Here is a 20,781-nt window from a genome sequence, read left to right on the forward strand (position 1 = left end):
TCGTGTGTACGTATATTGAAAGAACCTCCTCTCCCTGCTCTAAACTGGAGCAAGACATCCTCGGTGCTCAGAGCTCTGTGTGCCAGGAGCACCGCACACGGCAGCCGTTCCCTGCTGCCACACCGTGAGGAGCCAGAGCCCATGCAGCTGAAGAGGCTGCTGCACAGAGCTGCTAACAGAGACTCCTGTTACCAGCTGTGCTGGGACCGCCTGGCCTGTCAGAGAGCGTCCCTTTGTTCTGGGAGCTTCGGCCTCTGCACAAATGCCAAGAAATGCCTTGCTCAACTCAGTGCTGTGTTTGAGAGGGACCTGCACAAGGAAGGACTGCAGTGTCAGCTGCACAGTGCCATGGTGAGACAGCTTCAGAATGCTGCCATGACGGGAGAGTTCACCATCCCCTGGGGCAGGGAGATCGACTGCTCGGTCACCCTCAATTTCAGCAGATGCTCTCTGATGTTCAAACAGCCTCGTGTGTCCTTCTAGGAATGCTGAATGCCATCCTATTTTACCAGAACCTCTATCAGCTGGAGGAGGCATCTGAGTTCTGAGGAAAATCACAGAATTAATCACGAAAAAAAGCTTGCATGCTTGGTTCCCTGCTTCCCACTCTTAGGAATCCAACCCCGGAGTTGGCCTCCCCATTGCATGCTTTAGATTCAAAACGGTGGGATTTTACCACGCGTTTGCTCAGCCGGCATGCAAAGTACAGTCAAAAGGCTGCAGAATTAATGACCTGGGGACTAATACTCGGCGCAGTTAAAGCCACCAAAGAAGGGAAACGTGCGAAGCAGATTCAGGCATTGCTTGGTGCAGCTCCCGATCCAGGCGGGTCTCCGCGGTCCAGGGTGAGTTTTTTTCGCAGGTTTCGAGATGCACACGAGGCAACAGTGCCTTGCGTCATCAACCAAGTACAGAAGGGGGAAGAGAGAGAACAGCTTCCGTCTTATCCTCACCAGCCCCTATATCCTTCTTCGAATCATTTGGCGTGAGAGGCGGGGTTTGGGGTGGGGAGTGCTCTCCATCCAGGTTCAGCCCTGTTCTCCCCTCCAATGCCAGGGGGCATGTCGCAGGAGGGAATACGGGACGCAGATTGGTTGAGGGTGCAGCCAAGAGGTGGGCTGATGTCTGATTGGTCGGCTATCAGGGAGGCCCTAGAAGATCGTGGTTTTCCAGATGTTTCTGCATTTCCTGTGGTTGTAGGGGAAAGAGGCCCTCAATGGGTGCCTCTCGACCCGAAAGGTGTTACACGATTCATAGAGTCCATCGAAAAGGGGTTACGCTCTCCAATGACACTGAATGCATTGGAGATCCTGACAGCCCCAGGTCCTTTGTTAATGCACATTGCTTTGAAACCTGTGCAGTTTGCAGTATGGAAGAGGAATGGGCTAGAGAATTAAAGAAGGTAATTGAAAAAGTACAGGGGAACCCGTGGTACCCTACTCATGATACTGCATTGCCACTCTTGATGGGTACAGACCCAGGTATGTTTACCCCTCAAGGACAGGTTTTGCAATTACGTCCTCGGGAACTAATAGTCACCTCAGATGCTGTGGTCATTGCATTCAGGAGATTTGTTAGGAGTGCCGAGCCTTCCACACCTTGGACTGATATAGTACAGAAGCCATCTGAATCCTTCCAGGAATTTGCTGATAGGCTCATTAAAGCAGTGGAGGGTTCTGACTTTACCCAAAGCCATGCACAATCCGGTTCTGTTAAGGACAGCTCCTGAAGGCTTGAATACCCCGGGTGAGGTTATTAAGTATCTGCCCAGCAGCGAGGCTATTGCTTCTATCGCCTCGACTGATTGGCCAAAGAAATGGCCGGTTGGATCATTCCTGGTCATTAGTGGAATAGGTGGGGTGACATTGTCCAGGAGGGCTTTAGCAGAGGTGGAGATCGTGATACTTAAAAGGGATGGGTCATTAGAGAAACTGTCGTTTCTTGTACCGCTTGTTGCCAATATCCCGGGTACGTTGTTGGGTCGTGATTTCCTGAATGGTATCAGCGCATGCAAAATAGGCGTGGGTCAGACCTTATTCTTCTTCAGCAAAGGGGGTTGTGTGCTGCACTTTGAGAGGAGTGCTGTGTACCACTTATCCTTTTGATTTTAGGACTTGCTTTTGGATCATGCTTGTTTAATAAGCTTATAGCTATTGTTAAGGGGCGGTTAGAAGTGGTTCATGTAATGATAGTAAGAAAACAACCTGAATTATAGGATGCTTCTCTAATCGTATAGTTCCATTTACTTTTTATCAGCTATAGCAGGTTGACTATATGTGCCTTACCACCTGTATCAGTGGAAGTAGACTTAGACCCAGAAGAACATATGGGTTCTTCCCAGCTGCTGGAGTGTGGTTGAGAAATTGGACATTATGATCGATATGGTTGAAGAAGGAAACAGAGTGCCACTGATACAAAGTATTCCTTTGGTGATCTACAACTTCGATAGGAACGGTTACTGTTATATTTCATCTGGTTCTGATGTTTTAATAGTTGTAAGTTTACTGTTGGTGCTGTTGTTGTATGTAAGGATCTAGCAAATGTCTAAACCCAAAAAGGAGGAGTACATAACCCTATGTATGTAAGGTTTTGGGTAAACTGCGGAAAGTCGCGATGTGACGGGACAAGATTTTGTCAGGCATGGGGAGGGGGAGATGTTGTAATAGGCGTTCTTGAACATTCGAGCTGTGACGTGATAGGCTGTTAGCAGTGAATATATAAGGAGAGGTAAGACACAATAAAGAAGACAGAAGCCATTTTTGAAGCACTTCACTCTGAGACTGATGGTGTTGTATTTGGCCCTGGGCGAGTGTGTGACAGTATTCACCGAGACGAGCTCACAATACTAGTAATCACTGCAACAGACGTGTGCTCCAGAGCCCTCACAGCTCTGTTACCCTCTCTGCACACACTCCAGGACCTCAATGTCTGCCTGGGAGTGAGGGGCCCAGCACTGAACACAGCGCTGAAGAAGCAGCCTCACAGTGCTGCGTGCAGTGGGACGACCCCCTCCTTCTCCTGCTGACCATAGGTGCTGCTGAGGCAAGCCAGGAATGCTGCTGACCTTCTTGGCCATCTGAGCACACTGCTGGCTCATGATCAGCAGCACTTGCCCATCACCCCCAGGGCTTTTTCCTCAACAGTGGATATGCCAGCACTGCTCTGCTCTTGGCAGGGTACACCTGTGTGCGAGCAGCGGGTTGTGTGTTGTACAGCTTCTGCAGCGAGGTAGAAGCTATTCAACATATAGTAAAATGGATAGAGCCCAAAGGCAAATATATTTAACAATGCTCAGTTTGGAAAACATATCCATCAAACAATATTTTGTTTTAAGTTTCTGTTATTTTTTTGCTGGTGACATGTTGCATTTTGTGCTAGGTGCACCCACGATACAGCTATGCTGATGCATTTATCTGTGTTTCTAAACAACCATCAGCTGTTAATCAATTTGCAACAGCTACACTAATACATGCTGACCAAAACATTAGCAGACATGAATGTTATGCTGTCGTGTGGATGAGGTTTCAGCAGCTCATCAGTATTAAAGTAGATATTGTAGCAGGCAGTGTTGAAACGTCATTATTTTCTGAGGGATAACAGTCACCAAGTTACACACACAGTTTTAGTCACAGCTCATTTCATAATGAATCCAAGAGTGGGTCAGGGGGAGGGGCAAGGATCATTTGTGTCACCATACCCTGTGCTACAGAACAAATGCAAAGCCCATCCCCTGAAGCAGCCCTCACTTGGAGCTCCCTGCACCCACTGTGCTGCTTGCTACACACAGCAAGCACCCCAGCTCCTCCAGGCACTACACCTAAAATATTTGCTACAGACTCCCTGCTAGCACATGGCCAAAAATAGCATGCAAGGCAGCAGGGAACTGATTCACAGAAACAAACAAGCAAAAAGAAAAGCCCCTTGGATAGCCTGCTGCTGATTTGTGCTTCCTCTCTGCATCTCTGAGATCTCAGCAAAAGCCAAAGTGCTCTCCTGAGCAGAAGGAACTGATGCACACACTTGTATGGCTCCTGGGCTGTCACCCTGACCAGGCACGCTTCTTTTCACCTCACTCAGTCATTTATCCCTAAGAAATATGAAATAATCTCCAAAATCATTGTTTTACTTCAGCTGCCATTGCACGTGTTCCAATGGAACGTAAGAAATGGAGAACACGCATTGCAAATCTGAACGCTAATGAGTGCAAACACAACCCACTGATTTCCAGCAATGGCAATAAACTGAACAACGCTGTTCTCTCCCTAATTATAGCAGCTGACTGCATACCCAGATGGAGCCTGCGAGTGCCGGGTGAGTGTTGATGCTGCTTGTCATGCAGAAGCAAACAGGAATAACCGCACAGGCAAAGCACAAGGAAGTGACAGCTTTGGTAGACACTCAGACACAGCACCGAAGGATCCATTCCCCTGCGTTGTCTGTTTATGTTCCCCTTATCTTCAGATCTATTTCTGCTAATTCGCTCGGTGTCAGGATGTTTGCAAAGGCAGCATCTTTGCTGCCTCAGATCCATATTGGTAGCACATATGCACTTTAACTTAACGCGACAAGGAGTTCGGCATAAGCAATGATTGGGGCGTCTCGCGCTCTGTAACAGCAGCTATAAATGTTGAAAGAAAGATAAAATAAAATCTGAGATTTACAAATGCTTCCCCTTCTGGCAAACCCAGCTCCAGACCTTTCTATCTTTAAAATGCATGAAGAGTATAAATCCTAAACAAAGCAATATATTTAACGGTGTAAAATACTGAGAGACACAAAGTTTATGAAAAATGCTGCCCATTACTGTGCTCTGTTTTATTGCAGGATATATATTTTATGAAGGATTTTCAATAAGGAAGCGGAGATGCTTTGTTCCCTATTTGCATGTCTGAAAGTGAATATCCATTAGTGAGATACAGGCTGCCCAGAGAGGTGCAGGTGCCCCATCCCTGCAGACAGCCAAGGCCAGGAGATGGGCTGTAAGCACTGATGGAGCTGTGGGTATCCCTTTAACAGTCCCTTCCAACTCTACCTGTTCTGTGGTTCTATGATCCCCTTGACCCATTCTGGACTTCCCACCACCCGTCCCATCCCACCACTGCCAGACACACAAGCATTTTGGGACACATGGGACAGGGAATATGTTTAATCATTTGGAAAAGTATCTATCAGACTTTTGGGGGACTCAAAACTGCTCTTAGAAACATAAAATTATTTCCCATCAGCCTTGGTCCCTTTGGAAACTCCTCCAGCTCAGATGCCAGAGCCTGACACCCACACTGCTCCTCCCCAGCCTTCAGAACAGCTCTCACAGGACAAATGTCCTCCTTCCCATGGGCTCACCCTGCTGCACAGCCCCATCCTGTGTGCTGCTCTGCTCCACTACATGCAGGCTCCATCTGCAGCGTTTTCCTGCCTTCTGGATCTCACGTGCGACGTGCTCCGTACCAACATCATGCTGCTCACGCTGCTCTCCTCCATGGCAATCTGTCTCTCATGAAACTACAGTCTGAAACTAAAGCTAAAAACAAAAGGCTTGGCTTATTTCTCCAGCAGTGCAACTACAGATATCCTCATCCCTGCTTGCAATCATCATCACCCCTCACACCACCTTCCTGCTGGCAGTATTTTTCATCTGGGACAATCTGTAAAACCTTAAACCTTTCCAAGTATAGCACTACTCTGTGGTAGCAGCACTGAATTACGGGAGGAGCATTTGTGGAAGGGAATCACTGTGGCTTCGTGCAGAGCAATTCATGAGCATGAGGCTGCTGCTGGACGAGCACCATCTTGTAGCCATGGCATCATCCCATAGCCACTCTGTGTTGGTGCCACGAACAACCTTCAAGCATCCCCAGGCATCTCCTGCTGCTGGGTCCCATGGCTGCCCCTTGGCCAAACCTACTGGCTCCTGCTCCAGCCCTGTCACTGAGACAGGCTTTTCCAGTAGCTTTATAGGCTGTACTGTAAGCTCTCCCCTCTTGGTATGCAGATTTAAACATTCATATTCCTATTATCTCTTCCTTACCTCCCCAGTCCCTGGTAAATACAAGCACCTGTGGCTGTTCTGATCACCAGAGCCAACACCATGCCCTCACACCACAGAAGCAAACATGCTTCTCTGTGCAATTGGAGCTCTCCAATGCAAATGTTGCTCCATTCTGCTGCATTATCCTCACTACACAACGCATCCTGTGGTCAGTGCTTGGGATTCTTTGGTTTCCTCATATCATCTTCACAGCACAGCACGAAGCAGGTCAGGCTCCTGGCTGGCTCGTTCTGCAGCCTTCAGGACACAGCCCCCAGGAACACAGCTAAACCCAAGCAGCATATGGAAGCATGAAGATACTTTGGCCTTAAGCAGTAATCAATTAACTTCATCTTTCTCCTCTTTCTTGTTGACGGGAAAGGCTGAGATGCAGTAACAGCACCTGGACACCTTTGGTCACACTGGGCACTGCTGGCCACTGTGACTCACTGCCAGAAATAAATACTCCAAGCTGGAAGGCAGAAGCTGTAGGCTCAGCTCCTCCTGATGCACATCCCACAGCAATAGGAAGCACAGCACCGACCTTCTGCGAGCTCTGGAGATTGCTTTTCCTGTTGGATGTTTTCAGGAGACGCTCCGGGCTCAGGAGCACTTATCCTCTCCAAGGTCTTTAATTAAAGTCAAATACCTGCTGTGCCCAGCTGATGAATGAGAAATAATTTTCTTAAATGATAGCAATGCTCCAGGAGGAATTTCAAGACCACGCAGGCGAGAATATACAGTGACATATGGTCTTCAGCTGTCTCCTGAAGCTCCCAGCCACCCATGGCTGTCTCTATGCAGGAGTACAGACACTGCTGGGAAATGCAGACTGGATGGGAGCAGAAATTAAGTTCCTGACTGTTAGAGTGAGACGTGGAACTGGAATACGAGACTACTGCAGCCAGTGGCACAGGAAGAAATTCTCTCTCGTCCTTGAGAAAGATATAAATGTTACTGCAACCATCATTAGGCTTTACATGAAAGATTATAACTTATACAGTGAGTTTATAGCCTGTAACATTCATTTAGACTTACTGGAAAGCTAATAACTTATAGTCAGCTTGTAATCAAATCTTCCTTAGAGAAACAGTGCTGCAGACATTGAGGATTTAGAGGCAGTTTGTAGGGATGTCTTCAGAAAGGAATAAATTAATTTAGCAGTAAGCCAACCCACTCACTCTGCTGAAACATAACAGCTGATGGAGCTCAGCTGGTCTAGCCCTGACCTCAGCCTCGTGTTTGCTCACTGAACCTCAGAGTCTTTCCAACCAGCTGGAAGGATCCTGCCTGTGACACAGCCCTATGCTGAGAAAAGGGAAACTGACGATTGCCTGCAGAGATGGAGGCTGCTCCCTGCTTCTGTGCTGCTGGAATATGTGCCTCTGACCTTCCTCATCACTGCCCTGCACATCTCTGCTGTATTCAGGCATCTGTAGCTTTCCCGTAAGCAGTCCTGGTAAATTATAGGCCATTTGCAGGCAGGAAAAACCCTCTGTACAACAGCAGCCATGAACAAGTCGGCACACAGCAAAACAAAACGGGAGGAAAATACAAATAGTGCATAGGCTTGCATATGTGATCTGGCATCAGCTACCCAACAGACCTCTCTTGGCTAGCTATTACTGCTGATCCCAGTGACACAACCACAGCAGATCCATCTGACACCGGGAAGCAAAGGAGAGCTGTGTGAGGTGGATTGAGTTAGATCCAGCTGTGGTTTTGAACACTAATGTCTGAATTCCTTCTACAAAGGACCATTCTAAAAGAGCAACTGGAACCACGTTTGCCAGAACCAAGGGAAAAATGTGGCTGTGGGGTTGTGCATCCAGAGCAGCCCCTCACCTTGACTGTTACAGGTAATTATGCCATTAATGCTCTTTCAGACCTAAATGAGTCTGTTTTAATGCTGTGGCCAAACTGCTGGCTGAAATTTGGCAGCACTGAGTGATGGATGCAGTGCAGTGCAGCTCAAGTGCTTCAGTCCCACTCTGCGTTTCAACGCGGTCCCAGAAGTCAGAAACCAGGCAAAGCACCGATTAAATTGTTTGGAGTTATTGCACAGCTTTCTTAGTAGCCAATTAGCACAAGATAATTTCTGTGCACACGGAAGAAGTCTCACAAATGGAAATTGTGCTCGTAAAGCAGGAAAACATTGCAAAATCATTGATTTTGCTCCACAAAAGTACAAAGTAGCAAATGAAAATGACAGGACATGGGGGAATGGTTTTAGAACTAAAAGAAATGAGAAACAGAATCACAGAATCATAGAATGGCCTGGGTTGCAAAGGCCCACAGTGCTCATCCAGTTCCAACCTCCTGCAGTGTGCAGGGTCACCAACCAGCAGCCCAGGCTGCCCAGAGCCACATCCAGCCTGGCCTTGAATGCCTGCAGGGATGGGGCATCCACAGCCTCCTTGGGCAACCTGTTCCAGTGCATCACCACCTTCTGGGTGAAAAAGGACACCAGCCCTCCAGCATGGAGATAAAACTGGGTTTGATCTGCTCAGGCTTTGAGGCTGTTCAATCATTTTTGGCAATGTTTGGAGCACCAGCACTGCTCGTTTAGCCAACTCTGCTGTGTAAGAGATGCATACGTTTTTTATCAATACTTTCTCAGTGCCAACAAAGTTCTGCTCCATGGTGATAATCTCTTACATAAGTTGATCACAATCTGTCAGCAGCATAGAATGGCTTTACATAGCAGTTTTGCTACACTGGGGGAAGAAACATCACCATACATCCAATATCTTTACCATCAGTTTTTTACTGGTGATGAGAAGGAGGAGAGCTCAGCTTGGGTCTTTTAAACAGCTTTGTTTCCTTTTTGGCCCAGTAATGAGCTGGGCCAGGACCCACTAGGACGCCACTGAAAGGACACCAAGAGGAGCCAAAGCTCAGGAAAAGATGCAACAAAGACATAGGTTTATGTAAGAGAGATGCACAGAATTATAAAGACTAAGTGAATGTCTCATTGGTGATTCTAACTTTAATGGAAAATAGAAAACAAGTTTTGATTGGCATCAAACAAAAACTGATGATTCTCCAGCTTCTGCTCTTAAACAAAAGCTAGGATGAGGGTGATTTTACTTTCTCCTTTGTGTGCGCAACTTCTGTCTACCACTGGTTTGCTTCCTGCAGCAGGAGTCTCATCCATGGCCATGTCACCCCTACAGGGAAGCAGTCATCCTGCTGATGGCCCTATCCCTGATGGATCTATCCCTGATGGATCTATCTGGTCTCTATTTTATTCAGCTGCTTTTTACCCTTTGGCACAATTCAGGCTGCATTAATGAGTTGAGCTACTCGACGGAGTTCATTCCTGTACCTGGAGCACACCAGTATTCTCACTGCTCACAAAATTAACTGAAGGAAAAACATAATCACGTGTTAAAAGATACAAAGGGACCTAATTCCTGGAGACGTGAATTATTTAGATGAGTGCAGACATGGATCCTGCAGCTGGGGAAAAAAAGCCTTAATGTTTTCCTGCACGAAAGAAGTCCCTGGATGTTTGATTAGGTTTTCTTAACATATTCCATCTCACCAGCTTTAACCTCTTTTGACTTCATCTTTGAAAGCTCCCATTTGTTCCTCATTCCATCACAAAGCCCTTTTGGCCCCTGCACAATGTGCTCAACTTAGTGCCAAGCACAGCACAACCTGTGGGTATCTGCAGCCCAGCCTTACTGTATCTCCCAGGGAGTCCTGGTGCTCCCACTGAAGTCAATGGGCTCTGCTCACAACCAGGAATAAGAGACAGCTGTCTTGCTGGCATTGAAATGTTAAGAAGAGGGAAAAAAAATACAAAGGGAAAAAGCGCCGTTCTCTACTTTTGCGTGGTTTAAAAGCAATTTTCAGAAACAGACATCACCACGATAGCATCTTTGTTCGGGCTGTAAATCAGCAGTGAGGAGATGAAAATTCAGTCCAAGGCTTTCAATAACACCACCGAAGAGAAGAAGATAAAGAGCAAAGGGAATCAAACCTCAGCCTCAGCCCTGCACTCTGGGAGATTTCTAAAGGATAACCATCAGAAAATTGCCCATTAAAGCAAAGTATCTGAGTGCCTCCTGACAGACGGGAATACATTGCTGGGCGACCCAGGGCCAAACTACCAGGAGTATCTCTCTGTGGTCTGGGAAATGTCACAGCTAATATCAAGGCAGAAGAAGTGTCTAAAAGCAGTAAGTAGGTTGGTGCCCCGTGTTTCCCAGCCAGGCAGAATCCAACTGAGGGACAGGAGCCCAAGGAGAGCTTTGTTTTTAGAGATACCCCAAGGCAACACATGCAAGCTCTAAGATGGTCAAGGATTTTAATGACATGAAATTTAGGTTGCATCTTAGGAGGAAGTTTTTCACCCAGAGGGTGGTAGCACACTGGAACAGGCTGCCCAAGGAGGCTGTGGATGCCCCATCCCTGCAGGCATTCAAGGCCATGCTGGATGTGGCTCTGGGCAGCCTGGGCTGCTGGTTGGTGACCCTGCACACAGCAGGGGGTTGGAGCTGGATGAGCACTGTGGGCCTTTGCAACCCAGGCCATTCTATGAGTCTATGGTGCTAGAAAATTGTCTTCTTCAAATCAATATCTACAAGGTGATAATGAATTAGTGAATTAAGTAATTTGTCTAACAGACTAATAGGACAAAACTTTGGGGTAGGGAGCAGAAGAAGCATAGAATGGCAAGGGAGTACAGGAAGGACAGGACCATCTGCAGACCCGACAGCCTAAGTGGAGTACTGTAAAAGATTTCTGAGTGTGCTGTTGATGCATTCACCCGGACATCTCTGACCCCACATGACTTGTTTTCCCTGCTCTAGAGCCAGGCTGGGCTGTGTGGCAGGCAGTGAAGTGGGGGCCAAGATCCCACAGCCATCCTGTCCTTCCCACTCTTTGTCTCTCAAGGGCTTCACTCAGCATAAGCTGGAAGAGGCTACAGAGTGCAGAACGAATGCTCTAAGGGTGAGAAAAGGCTGAAGTGCAGCTGCTGGTCTCCACAAGGATGCACTGTGCTGCAGCAGGGAGAGGGCACGACAGAGAAACAAACTTAGAAACAAACAAACAAACAAAATGGAAATAAAAGAACAGAAATAACAACACTAATGGGAGGATCTTTAGATGAAAAATTAATGGCAGCTCACTAAGAGACGCTCACACAGTGCTGCAGGGCTCCTGTGTTCCCACGTGGGGATTTCCTCAAGCAAGAGGGGATGCAGAGGGCTGATGCAAGAAGGCATTAGAGAAATACTGCAGTATTAGAGCAGCAGGGAGCATAAATAGGGGAGATTCAGACTGATAAAAACAACAAACCCTCCGGCTCTCTGGTGCTGAGTCTGTATGGCAAATTCTGAATTCACCAAACTGGGTTGGTTTCCTTCAGAATGCAGTCACACCAGGATTACCAGAGAATGATCACAGAACGCCTTGGGTTGGAAGGGACTTCAAGGATCACGAAGCTCCAACCCCCACCACAGGCAGGGCCACCAACCTCCACACTGATACCAGCCCAGGCTGCCCAGGGCCCCATCCAACCTGGCCTTGAACACCTCCAGGGATGGACGGGGCATCCACAGCCTCTCTGGGCAGCTGTTCCAGCACCTCACCACTCTCACAGTAAAGAACTTCCCCCTGACAAAAGGTGGAAGGGTGTTATATGCTGCCAAAAGTAACAATGCTTAATGGGCTGCAGGAATGGTGTCCCATGTTCAAGAAAAGATAAATATTTCAAAGAACAAAGCAAAAGCAATCCCTCAACTCTCACTGAGGGAAACGTCTATAAGAGAATGGGAAGGGGACCCACCAAGGTGATTTTTTGTTATTCTAACAAAAGAACACACGTCTGTATTTCTGCCTTTCCCATGGAAGCTTCCTAGAGACCATCAGCTATCCCAGCAACATGCCTGTGAGCACCACTTACCATTTCAATGCCACTTGTTTAATTTAAAGGAACACTGCCAATGGAAAGCACACTTTTTGTCCAAGTAGCCCTTAGTGCTGCTAATATGTAAAAAATACTGAGCAGTGTTACATTAGAAAATGAATGTTCTTCCAGCATCAGTAAGTCAGCTTGATATTGCACAGAATGAAGAGATCACATGCTGGCAGCCAACAGTTCTTCCCTATGGTAGGACTATGGTCAACCCTATGTTGATGACCATGGGTTGACAACAGTCACAAGCCAGAAGCACTGAGTCTCTGTCAGAAGACTGAATAAGTGAATAATTAATGACTGGCTCATTAATTAATGTGACACTTTAAGGAGAAAACAAACAAAAAACACCTAAACAACAATGCAAAACAAGTATCTAAAACTCTCCTTGCAAACATGAGTCTGGTGGAGCTTCCCCGTGTAGACAAAAACCATTTGATAGAAGTATCACCGTCAACGCGCTGTCACAGCTGCCCAGCATTACGATTTGAATAGCATCACATCATCCATCCACAGCACCATCAAACCCGACCTACAGACAGCAGACAGATCTCACACTGTAACCCAAGCGCAGCATCACGCCGTGTGCTGATTCCATGACACCTCTCTGGCCCTTTCAAACACACCGAGTTGCAGCTCAACAGAATCATATCATAGAATAAAGCCCCAAACATGCCTCTTCCCACACTGCCCTCCCCACAGACATGGCTCCTGTGCCCACAGCGTGATGCTCAGCATGGACTGCCACTGCCCTGCACCCCGTCTTTCCTCCACACACATGAAGCCCTATGAATAGATGCTGCCATTCATGACATTATCTGCATCTGAACCTTTTTTTTTTCCCCTCTCTCTCTTTTCTTTTCAATTTGCTTCCACTCTTGGCAGGGTTTTAATCACCGCTGTCTCAAATGTTCTTTCTGTGGCTCTTTGGGCATTATGTGCACCATCAACCACTGAATAAAATACACAGATTGTGAAGCTGGGAGCAGTGTGAACTCATCCTTGCTTTCCCACAATTTTGCTTGTACGTTCTCATTTATTTTTAAGACAGTAGCAGGTTAAATCTGCCTCAGGTTGGCCCGTCTGATATAAATCAACCCTCTTTTCCACATGTGATTTATTTCACTTGCACCTTCTCAAATTTGGCTCGGAACCCAAGCGCAATAAAAACGGGTTTTGCGAATTCCAGGGCCAGCATAAATCTTTTCATGCAGGCGCTTTCAGTTCGGCACTGAAAAGCCTTCTCTTAGCATACCAATGCCTCTCTGCAGCCCTTGCAACACAAGCATTGCAGCATTCTGCTTCCACACAAAACCCTGGAAATAAAACCAACTGAAAATGGGCTATGACGACTCCCATGGTCGCACCCAAAGCACTCTGCTCCTGCCAGGCTCCTGCCATGGGTTATTTATTTGTTGTTTTTTTTCTCTCTGTGTGTGTCAAGGAACTGAGCTATTTTTTTTCCCCCTGTAATCACAGCTTCCTTTCTACCATTTCATCATTTTTCTTCTACGCTCGCTCAGTTCCCCAGTGCTTTAATTTCAATCTGTCCTCATGGGACTTGGGAGCAGAATACATTTGCCGCTGTTTTCTAGGAGCGGTTTCAACTCCACGTGTCAGCAAATAAATTTACTAAATATGAGCATGTGGGTTTTAACCTTAAAGGACTGAGGAAAACACAAAAGTCATAACCTGAAGGGTTACTTTCAGCATCTTTAATGCAGCCATACAGCATAAATCCGCCTAACGGTATGGACTAAAAAGGAGCGAGGCGCACAGAGGGATGCGAGACAGAGTGCATCATAAAACCATTTTAGTACTAATTTTCAGTTATGTGCCTTGCTTTGGCATGGTAATAAATCACAGAAAGCCACTCAGATTGCCCCAATCTTGGCAAAATAATTGCCTCAGAATAGGTTTCTACAGTTTTGGGTCCAAAGAGTGATGAAGAGTAAATTGAACTGCATTTACGCATTTGAGGAAAAAGACTTTTTTCTCTGGTTTCCTTCAGAGTCACCTTCTGGATCAAACTCCAAAGTGCTGGTGAAGTCAGCAGCTGCCAAAGTAGCTCTGTGCAGACACTGAATGATAATTCAGCCAAAGGCTTCATTACATTTAGGAAGAGATAGAGCCATCAGTCATTGGGAACTCGCTGCATTCCCACCATAGTTGTGCTGCGTGCTGCTGGCCCCAATAGAATCCCTGCCAACATGATGCCAACCAACTACATCCAAAGGAGAAACAAAGGATCCATCAGGCTCAAAAGTAGTTTTGTTTTTTTCCAATAAAACCAATCTGGGTTTTTAAAAAATACTGGGGAGCTGAATCAAAAAAAATGATGGATGTATACAGAGGTTCTACCCTGACATCCAGGACCTGAGTGGTACAAGGTCCCAGAGAGCATTTTGAGAGACTCTGCAGGGCCAGGGAGCTGAACGGCTCTGTGGCACTTTGGTTAAACCCACTCTCTTTCTGCTAGTAGCAGTGAAACTGATAAAAATAGCCATTTTCCTACACAAGGGCAAGGCTCGGAGCTGTGCTTAGATCTGTTTGTGGCTGGAGCCAGGTCAGTAAACGTGAATAAAATCCTAACTGAGATGGATATCCCTTCTTCTAGGAGAGCATTACTTTGCATGTTCTGAAGTTACTGTTTGCTGGTTTCTTTCCCTACTACTCCTTGCAAGAAGACAGCAGGAGGGATTTTAAGCTACAACAAGACTGGCAGCCTTATGGAGGCCAGAGCTGCCCGTGCTGACTGCCAGAGAGGGCCCAGGCGGGGCACCGCCTGGCAATGAACAAGGAATCTCTGGTCCATCTCAGACCTTGGAAAGAGCCAGGTCACTTCACAGAGATGCTTAGTTTCCTCCTGTGATGTTAGACAAAGTCTGAACAAGCACAGAGGGATGGGGAACCTAAAGCTGACATGACGGGACCTCAGCCTGGGCACAATGTCTGCAGGATGAGGCAGCTGAGTCAGCAACTCATAGTAACTAATATCTTACAGAAGAAGAACCAAGACTTGCATCTCTAAAATCCCTATTAACCATTTAGATCCAGTAGGGGATGCTGAAGATAAATAACATATGAAGTATGCCTAAACTTAGGGCATGGGTAGATCGTGGCAGGGGTTGCACATCTGCCTTGAGTCTGTGACCCCATATATTAAGTGTCCTTAATACCTTTTGCCTCTTGAGAAAAGGAATGCATTTCTACATCCCTATGCACACAGGGCTGCTAGCAGTTGCTTGAGATAGCAATCTCCCTGTCCTGGATTCCGAGCTTGCTGAGTGTATCGACAGAGAAAAAGAAATTCAAGCCTTACTGCACACTTCAACAGGAAGAAATTTGCTACCTGATGGCTCTCTCAGTGACTCTTTCAAAAGCATAAGGACAGCTGTCTGCGGGGGAAGGACGTAAAAAACATTATCCTTGAGCCACTAAAAGAAGCTGAATCTCCTGCTCTGTCACCAGCCTCCCCAGCACCCAAATCTTTACGCTTTAAGCCACAAACCTGCTTTGAAACACATATCTTGGGCAACACTCCAGATGAGGCAGCAGTAGCATCACCCAATGACACCCAAAGCTGCAACAACCCGCATGTCCCCCATGGACTGAGATAACGCCAGGCCTACCTGTGACCAGGAAGCTGCAGCGGCCGGCTCCCGCTTCGTTGATGATGTTGCAGTTGTAGACGCCGTAGCTGTCACGGGAGAGGCTGCTGACGGTGTACTCGGTGGAGTCCTGCAGGTCAAACTGCCCTGTGCGCAGCAGCTTGCTGCCCAGCCGCCATTCGTAGGTCAGCACCCGCGTCGGGTAGGCGCGCAGCACCCGGCAGCTCATGGTGATGCTCCGGCCTTGGCCCTGCCGGATCTCCAGGAAAGTCGGCTCCACGGCAGGGGGGTCTGCAGGGGAGAGAGCAGGGGTGGTGTCATAGAATGGCCTGGGTTGAAAAGTACCACAATGCTCATCTGGTTCCAACCCCTTGCTGTGTGCAGGGTCACCAACCAGCAGCCCAGGCTGCCCAGAGCCACATCCAGCCTGGCCTTGAATGCCTGCAGGGATGGGGCATCCACAGCCTCCTTGGGCAACCTGTTCCAGTGCGTCACCACCCTCTGGATGAAAAAACTCATTCTGCTTACTGGCATTTCTGCTCATTGGTGTTTTCTACAGAACACCTAAAGAGAAACCAAAGCCAGCCCCCAGGCACTATTGCTTCTCTATAGACAGACACATGCAGCCTAGGAGGCTAAGCCTTCTGCCTCACAGAGGACCCCCAAACTCCAAGTCATGGGACCTTCTGCAGGAGGAAGACAAAGAAAAGAAGGGAAAAACCTTCACATGGTGGAGACAAAGTACACAGAGCAAAAACAACCCTGATGTGGGGTCCTGGGCAGCAATTCTGTGCTCAGTGACAGACCCAACTTTGCAATTGGGCCTATGGAGAAGCTCAATACCCCAGCAGCTGCCCACAGGCTCCAGCACAGCCATAGAATCATATTGTCTGTCTCCTCAGGTGGTAGGTTTGGTATGTCAGTAAGTACAGAATGGGTCAACTTCTCATGACTTAAAATAATTTAGATTTTCAGACTTCAGTTTCCAGCAAAACATACAAATATGGACAACATGCAGTGTATGCAAAAGCCTAACTTCACTGTCATTTACTTTCTGATAACTTAATCAGTGCAGAAGAGCAATCGGCACAGACTGATGTTGGCACAACTATTCAGAACAGGTAAACATACACAAGAATTGTGCCCATGTTTGCAACTGAATGCCAAACACTGACAAGACATTCCACCTCTTTAAAAAACACAGCCCACTTTCAGTTCTTCAGAAAGAAGAAACCTTGAAAGCTTCCCAGTATAGTACACAGAATCTAAAGTTCTGAGAGGCATAATACCTAAAATTCCCCATAAGAATGGTCTGCACACAGTCCATGCTGTGCTCCCTCTAGAAAGAGCTCTCTTAGGTTCTCTCTCCAAGAGCATCGTGTCCTCATGTTTCTCACTGATTGGTATCTCCACCAGAGATACCAATAACCTTCAGCCTCTTGATATTTAATTCCCTGCATAATGGAAGCTGCAAACAGATTCCTTCAGCTCATCTGATTGAGAAACCACACTCGCATCAACTCTTGCTTAGAAAAAACATCCAGATAAACGCAGAAATTAAGCTGAACTTTGGAGACTGCCATTTCAGACAGCACTGCTTATAGCCCATGGCCTCCCACTACCATGTTTGTAGCTCATCACAGCAATCACTGACCTTGTGACACCATCTAAAGCTGCATGTGGGATGAGTGTGGGGGGACTGCCAAGGTTTGGGAGCACAGCAAGCAGAGAAGCAGAAGTGATGACATCAGCCAGCAGACAGGGCCTGATGGCATGGCGTGAAGCAGTGGCAGGTTGACCTCAATGAAGGCAATAACCGTAACAGACTCCACAAACTAACTAAGAAGAGAGTGATGTGGAAACCACCAATTCACAATCTCGTCAACCCCAGCCTGACCTGACTCTTCCTCTTTGTACAGCAAAAATCGCGTGGCTTTGTATAATATTCAGGACAGAAGCTTATCTGTTACATGGGCAGCAGTGCAGCTATAGATAGCGGCAAACAGAAGACCACAAACTGCAAATCTTCCATACTGCGAGCCTTCTTTCCATTGATAATATCCCCCAATTTTGTGCCATCAGAAAGTGACTATTCTTTGTGCCCAGGTACAGAATGAAGAATACGAAAGAAGATCAATTTGTCAGAAATGCCATTACTTTCTCCCTCCAGCCTGACACCTGCCATTTCAGCACAACCCAATAGTGCCTTCATCTGCCCTCACTGTACAATTCCTGCACCTTATCCAGCTTCACTAATAGTCTCCCACAGCAGTAGCTTTGCAGGGAATTGTTGGCTTAAAGATAAGAGCTATTTTAGAAGCAGATGTGACAGATCTCAACTTCCTTGTAAGGGAGAGCTATTAGGCTACTCAAGCCCCATCCGCCTTCCACAGCTTTCCTTGTATTTTGCTCTTGCTGACCCACCTTGCAATTGGTCCTTCTTTACAGACATCTTCTAAATCTTGATATATTACAGATAGCAAAGAGACTGCTACTCAAATTTACTAATATTTACAATTGCCCAGACACTTCTCCTCATGGAGAATTAGGCTCTCCAAGTTTTCTTCCCAATTAGCAGTAAAAATACTGATTTCCAAATCCATCAGCTATCTCTTCAGACATAACTAACTTTAAACCCACAGCCAACACCATAATACTCTTGTCAAAGCAGGTACAATCTTCATCAACTTCAAGCCAAACACAAATTAGGCTACAAAAAAACCTGTGCAGCGTAAGGGTGGTGGAAGAATCCTAGAATAGCCTGGTTTGCAAAGGCCTCATCCAGCTCCAACCCCCTGCTGTGTGCAGGGTCACCAACCAGCAGCCCAGGCTGCCCAGAGCCACATCCAGCCTGGCCTTGAATGCCTGCAGGGATGGGGCATCCACAGCCTCCTTGGGCAACCTGTTCCTGTGCGTCACCACCCTCTGGGCGAAAAACTTCCTCCTAAGATCCAACCTAAACCTCCCCTGTCTCGGTTTCAAACTACTCCCCCTTGTCCTATCACTGCCCACCCTCACAAACAGCCATTCCCCCTCCTGTTTACATGTTCCCTTCAAGAAGGCCACAGTGAGATCTCCCCAGAGCCTTCTCTTCTCCCAATTCTTCTCTCACCATTCTTTGGTCACAGCCTCTGCCCAAAGACCTTCACCTTCCTCTGCATCCCCAGCCAAGCCTGGAGAGAGGGAGAAGCGCAGAGAAGGTGCTGGAGAGTTTGGGGCAGGACCTGTGTGCGTGTGATGTGTGAAATACACTTTAGCAGATGATTCTGTTATCATTTTCTCCTTTTGCTTTTGGAACTTCTTTCGCATTTGAACGTTGGAAATTTGCCCACAACTCCCCACAGTGCCATCTCCTTTTGTTTGTTTTGCTATTCCCACTGGATGCACCTTATTCAATGAACAATTATTCCGCTCACCTGTCGCAGCAGCTCCGCTCTAATGACTTTCATCATGTTGGCATTCAGCTCTCTCCTTCTCTTTTATCCCTGGTTTATTTACTCATAAGACACTTTACCCTTATAAATAGCTTTTAAATAAAGTTTCCCCTGCCTTTAAGGTCAAACCAGTCTTTAAAATCCAGACTCTCCATCTATTCCCAAACAGATGACACCCAGTGACAGAAAAAAGAAAATTAACTTTGGTTGTTCATTTCAGAGTTACGTTTTCACAGGTAATAACTTTAATGGAAAAGGAAAGGAATGGTTAAAAACCACAATATATGACAGCAGCCTGTGCTAACAGCTTATTTTTATGAGGTTTGTTGTTTTATAAGATGGTGACTTTGCAGCTAGCAGAGGTGGGAGTGTCCTGGTCATTGCCCAAGGATAACAATGCTCAGAAGGAAACTTATTCTGTTGCTGTTTGGAGGTTGTATGTGTTCAGTTCATTTGCATTAGTTCTTCCCCAAGGCTTCAGCATTTTGATTTAATTTACTTTGCTGTACTTATCCCTATCTTTCATAATTCCAGTATTAGTTTGTGAAAAACATATGGAAAAAAAAACCACATGGGGAGCACACTCTTCTCTTAAACAATTATCTTTGGGAAGCAAACAGTCTGAAGTTAAAACGGGTTTTATATCAAAGTTTAATGAATTTTTTTTTAGCCTAAGTACTTTCAAGTCTTAAGGATTACAAAATGGAAACGAAGGCACCCCAGAGTTATCAAGAGACATGGCAGCAAGGATGCTGGTCTGCTTTTAACTGGCCTATTGCCCTTCACAGCATGGATCGTACTGTGGTCTATACAGCAAGATTTGTTCATGGGAAAACATACCAGTCCACTTCTCATGTACCAGGTAAATACCAGCCAGCACGTGCTCATGGAGTTGCAGAAACTGGAAGGGAGCCCTGAAGGCCATCTAGTCCAACTCCCCTGCAGTGAGAGGGGATATCATGGCAATGAAATGAACAGTGTTCAGCTCAGACTCCACCTGGCCCACATCCCTCATTGCCAGGCATCCCAACCAGGGCAGGGACTTAAAATGCCCGCAGAGCTGAGACAACTTCAGGAAGCGCCATCTCCAATTTCTGATTGAAACATACTGTCATCTACTTTACTCCCTGAGGGATGAGCGGTGCAAAATGAGAACCACCATGGTTGAAAAAGGCAGCCCTTTTCCTTCCTTTTTCTCTTCAGTTATTGACAGTATTTGCATCCTGCCCAGTAAGGACGGCTGAGCTAAGCAGTCGATTTCTTTTTATTTATTTCCATTTTGTCTCTATCTATCTCTGCTTGTGCTTTTGACATATTATTCCCAGGCTCTGAAGATTACTCTCAGGAAAAGTCTGTGGCATTTCTTTGACTTCCAACAGAGGCAGCTTTCTGTCTTCCAGGCCACGTCAGCAAGTATTTTATGGATTACAAAGTAGATGTTATACATTGTGCTGCTGGCAATGGGGCTTTTCTGCTTATATATATATATATATATATATATATATATATATATAAAATGATTCACTAATACACACATGTAAATATATCAGCAAAAGACACATGGAAGTCTGCTAACTGAAACCTGCTTATACAGACAAAGAGAGTTGGTATATCATAGATAATGGCCAGCCAAATGGTTGCACGGCTTTTACATTTCTTCAATAACATTTGTTCTGAATGCATAGAGAAAGCCTACACACTCACATTAGATTTACAGCCCTGCAGACCTCCAGGGCAGAGCTGTGCTCCTGCAGGCTCACTGCTGAAGCTGGAAGGCAC

At 46.5% G+C, this 20,781-nt stretch overlaps 1 protein-coding gene across 2 annotated transcripts in view; it reads right to left on the minus strand.

Moving 5' to 3' along the window:
- Positions 1-20,781, minus strand: part of MDGA2 (MAM domain containing glycosylphosphatidylinositol anchor 2) — a 270,122-nt gene that overhangs the window by 42,770 nt on the left and 206,571 nt on the right. For both annotated transcript variants that reach the window (XR_004307273.1, XM_032444620.1), the window contains exon 9: positions 15,590-15,859. Coding sequence is in view for 1 of the 2 variants with exons in the window: in XM_032444620.1 (XP_032300511.1) it covers positions 15,590-15,859 (270 nt within the window). In the remaining variant the exon portion in view is untranslated. The remainder of the gene's footprint in view (positions 1-15,589; positions 15,860-20,781) is intronic.

Source organism: Coturnix japonica, chromosome 5, assembly GCF_001577835.2.
Source record: "Coturnix japonica isolate 7356 chromosome 5, Coturnix japonica 2.1, whole genome shotgun sequence".
Taxonomy (NCBI): Eukaryota; Metazoa; Chordata; class Aves; order Galliformes; family Phasianidae; genus Coturnix; species Coturnix japonica.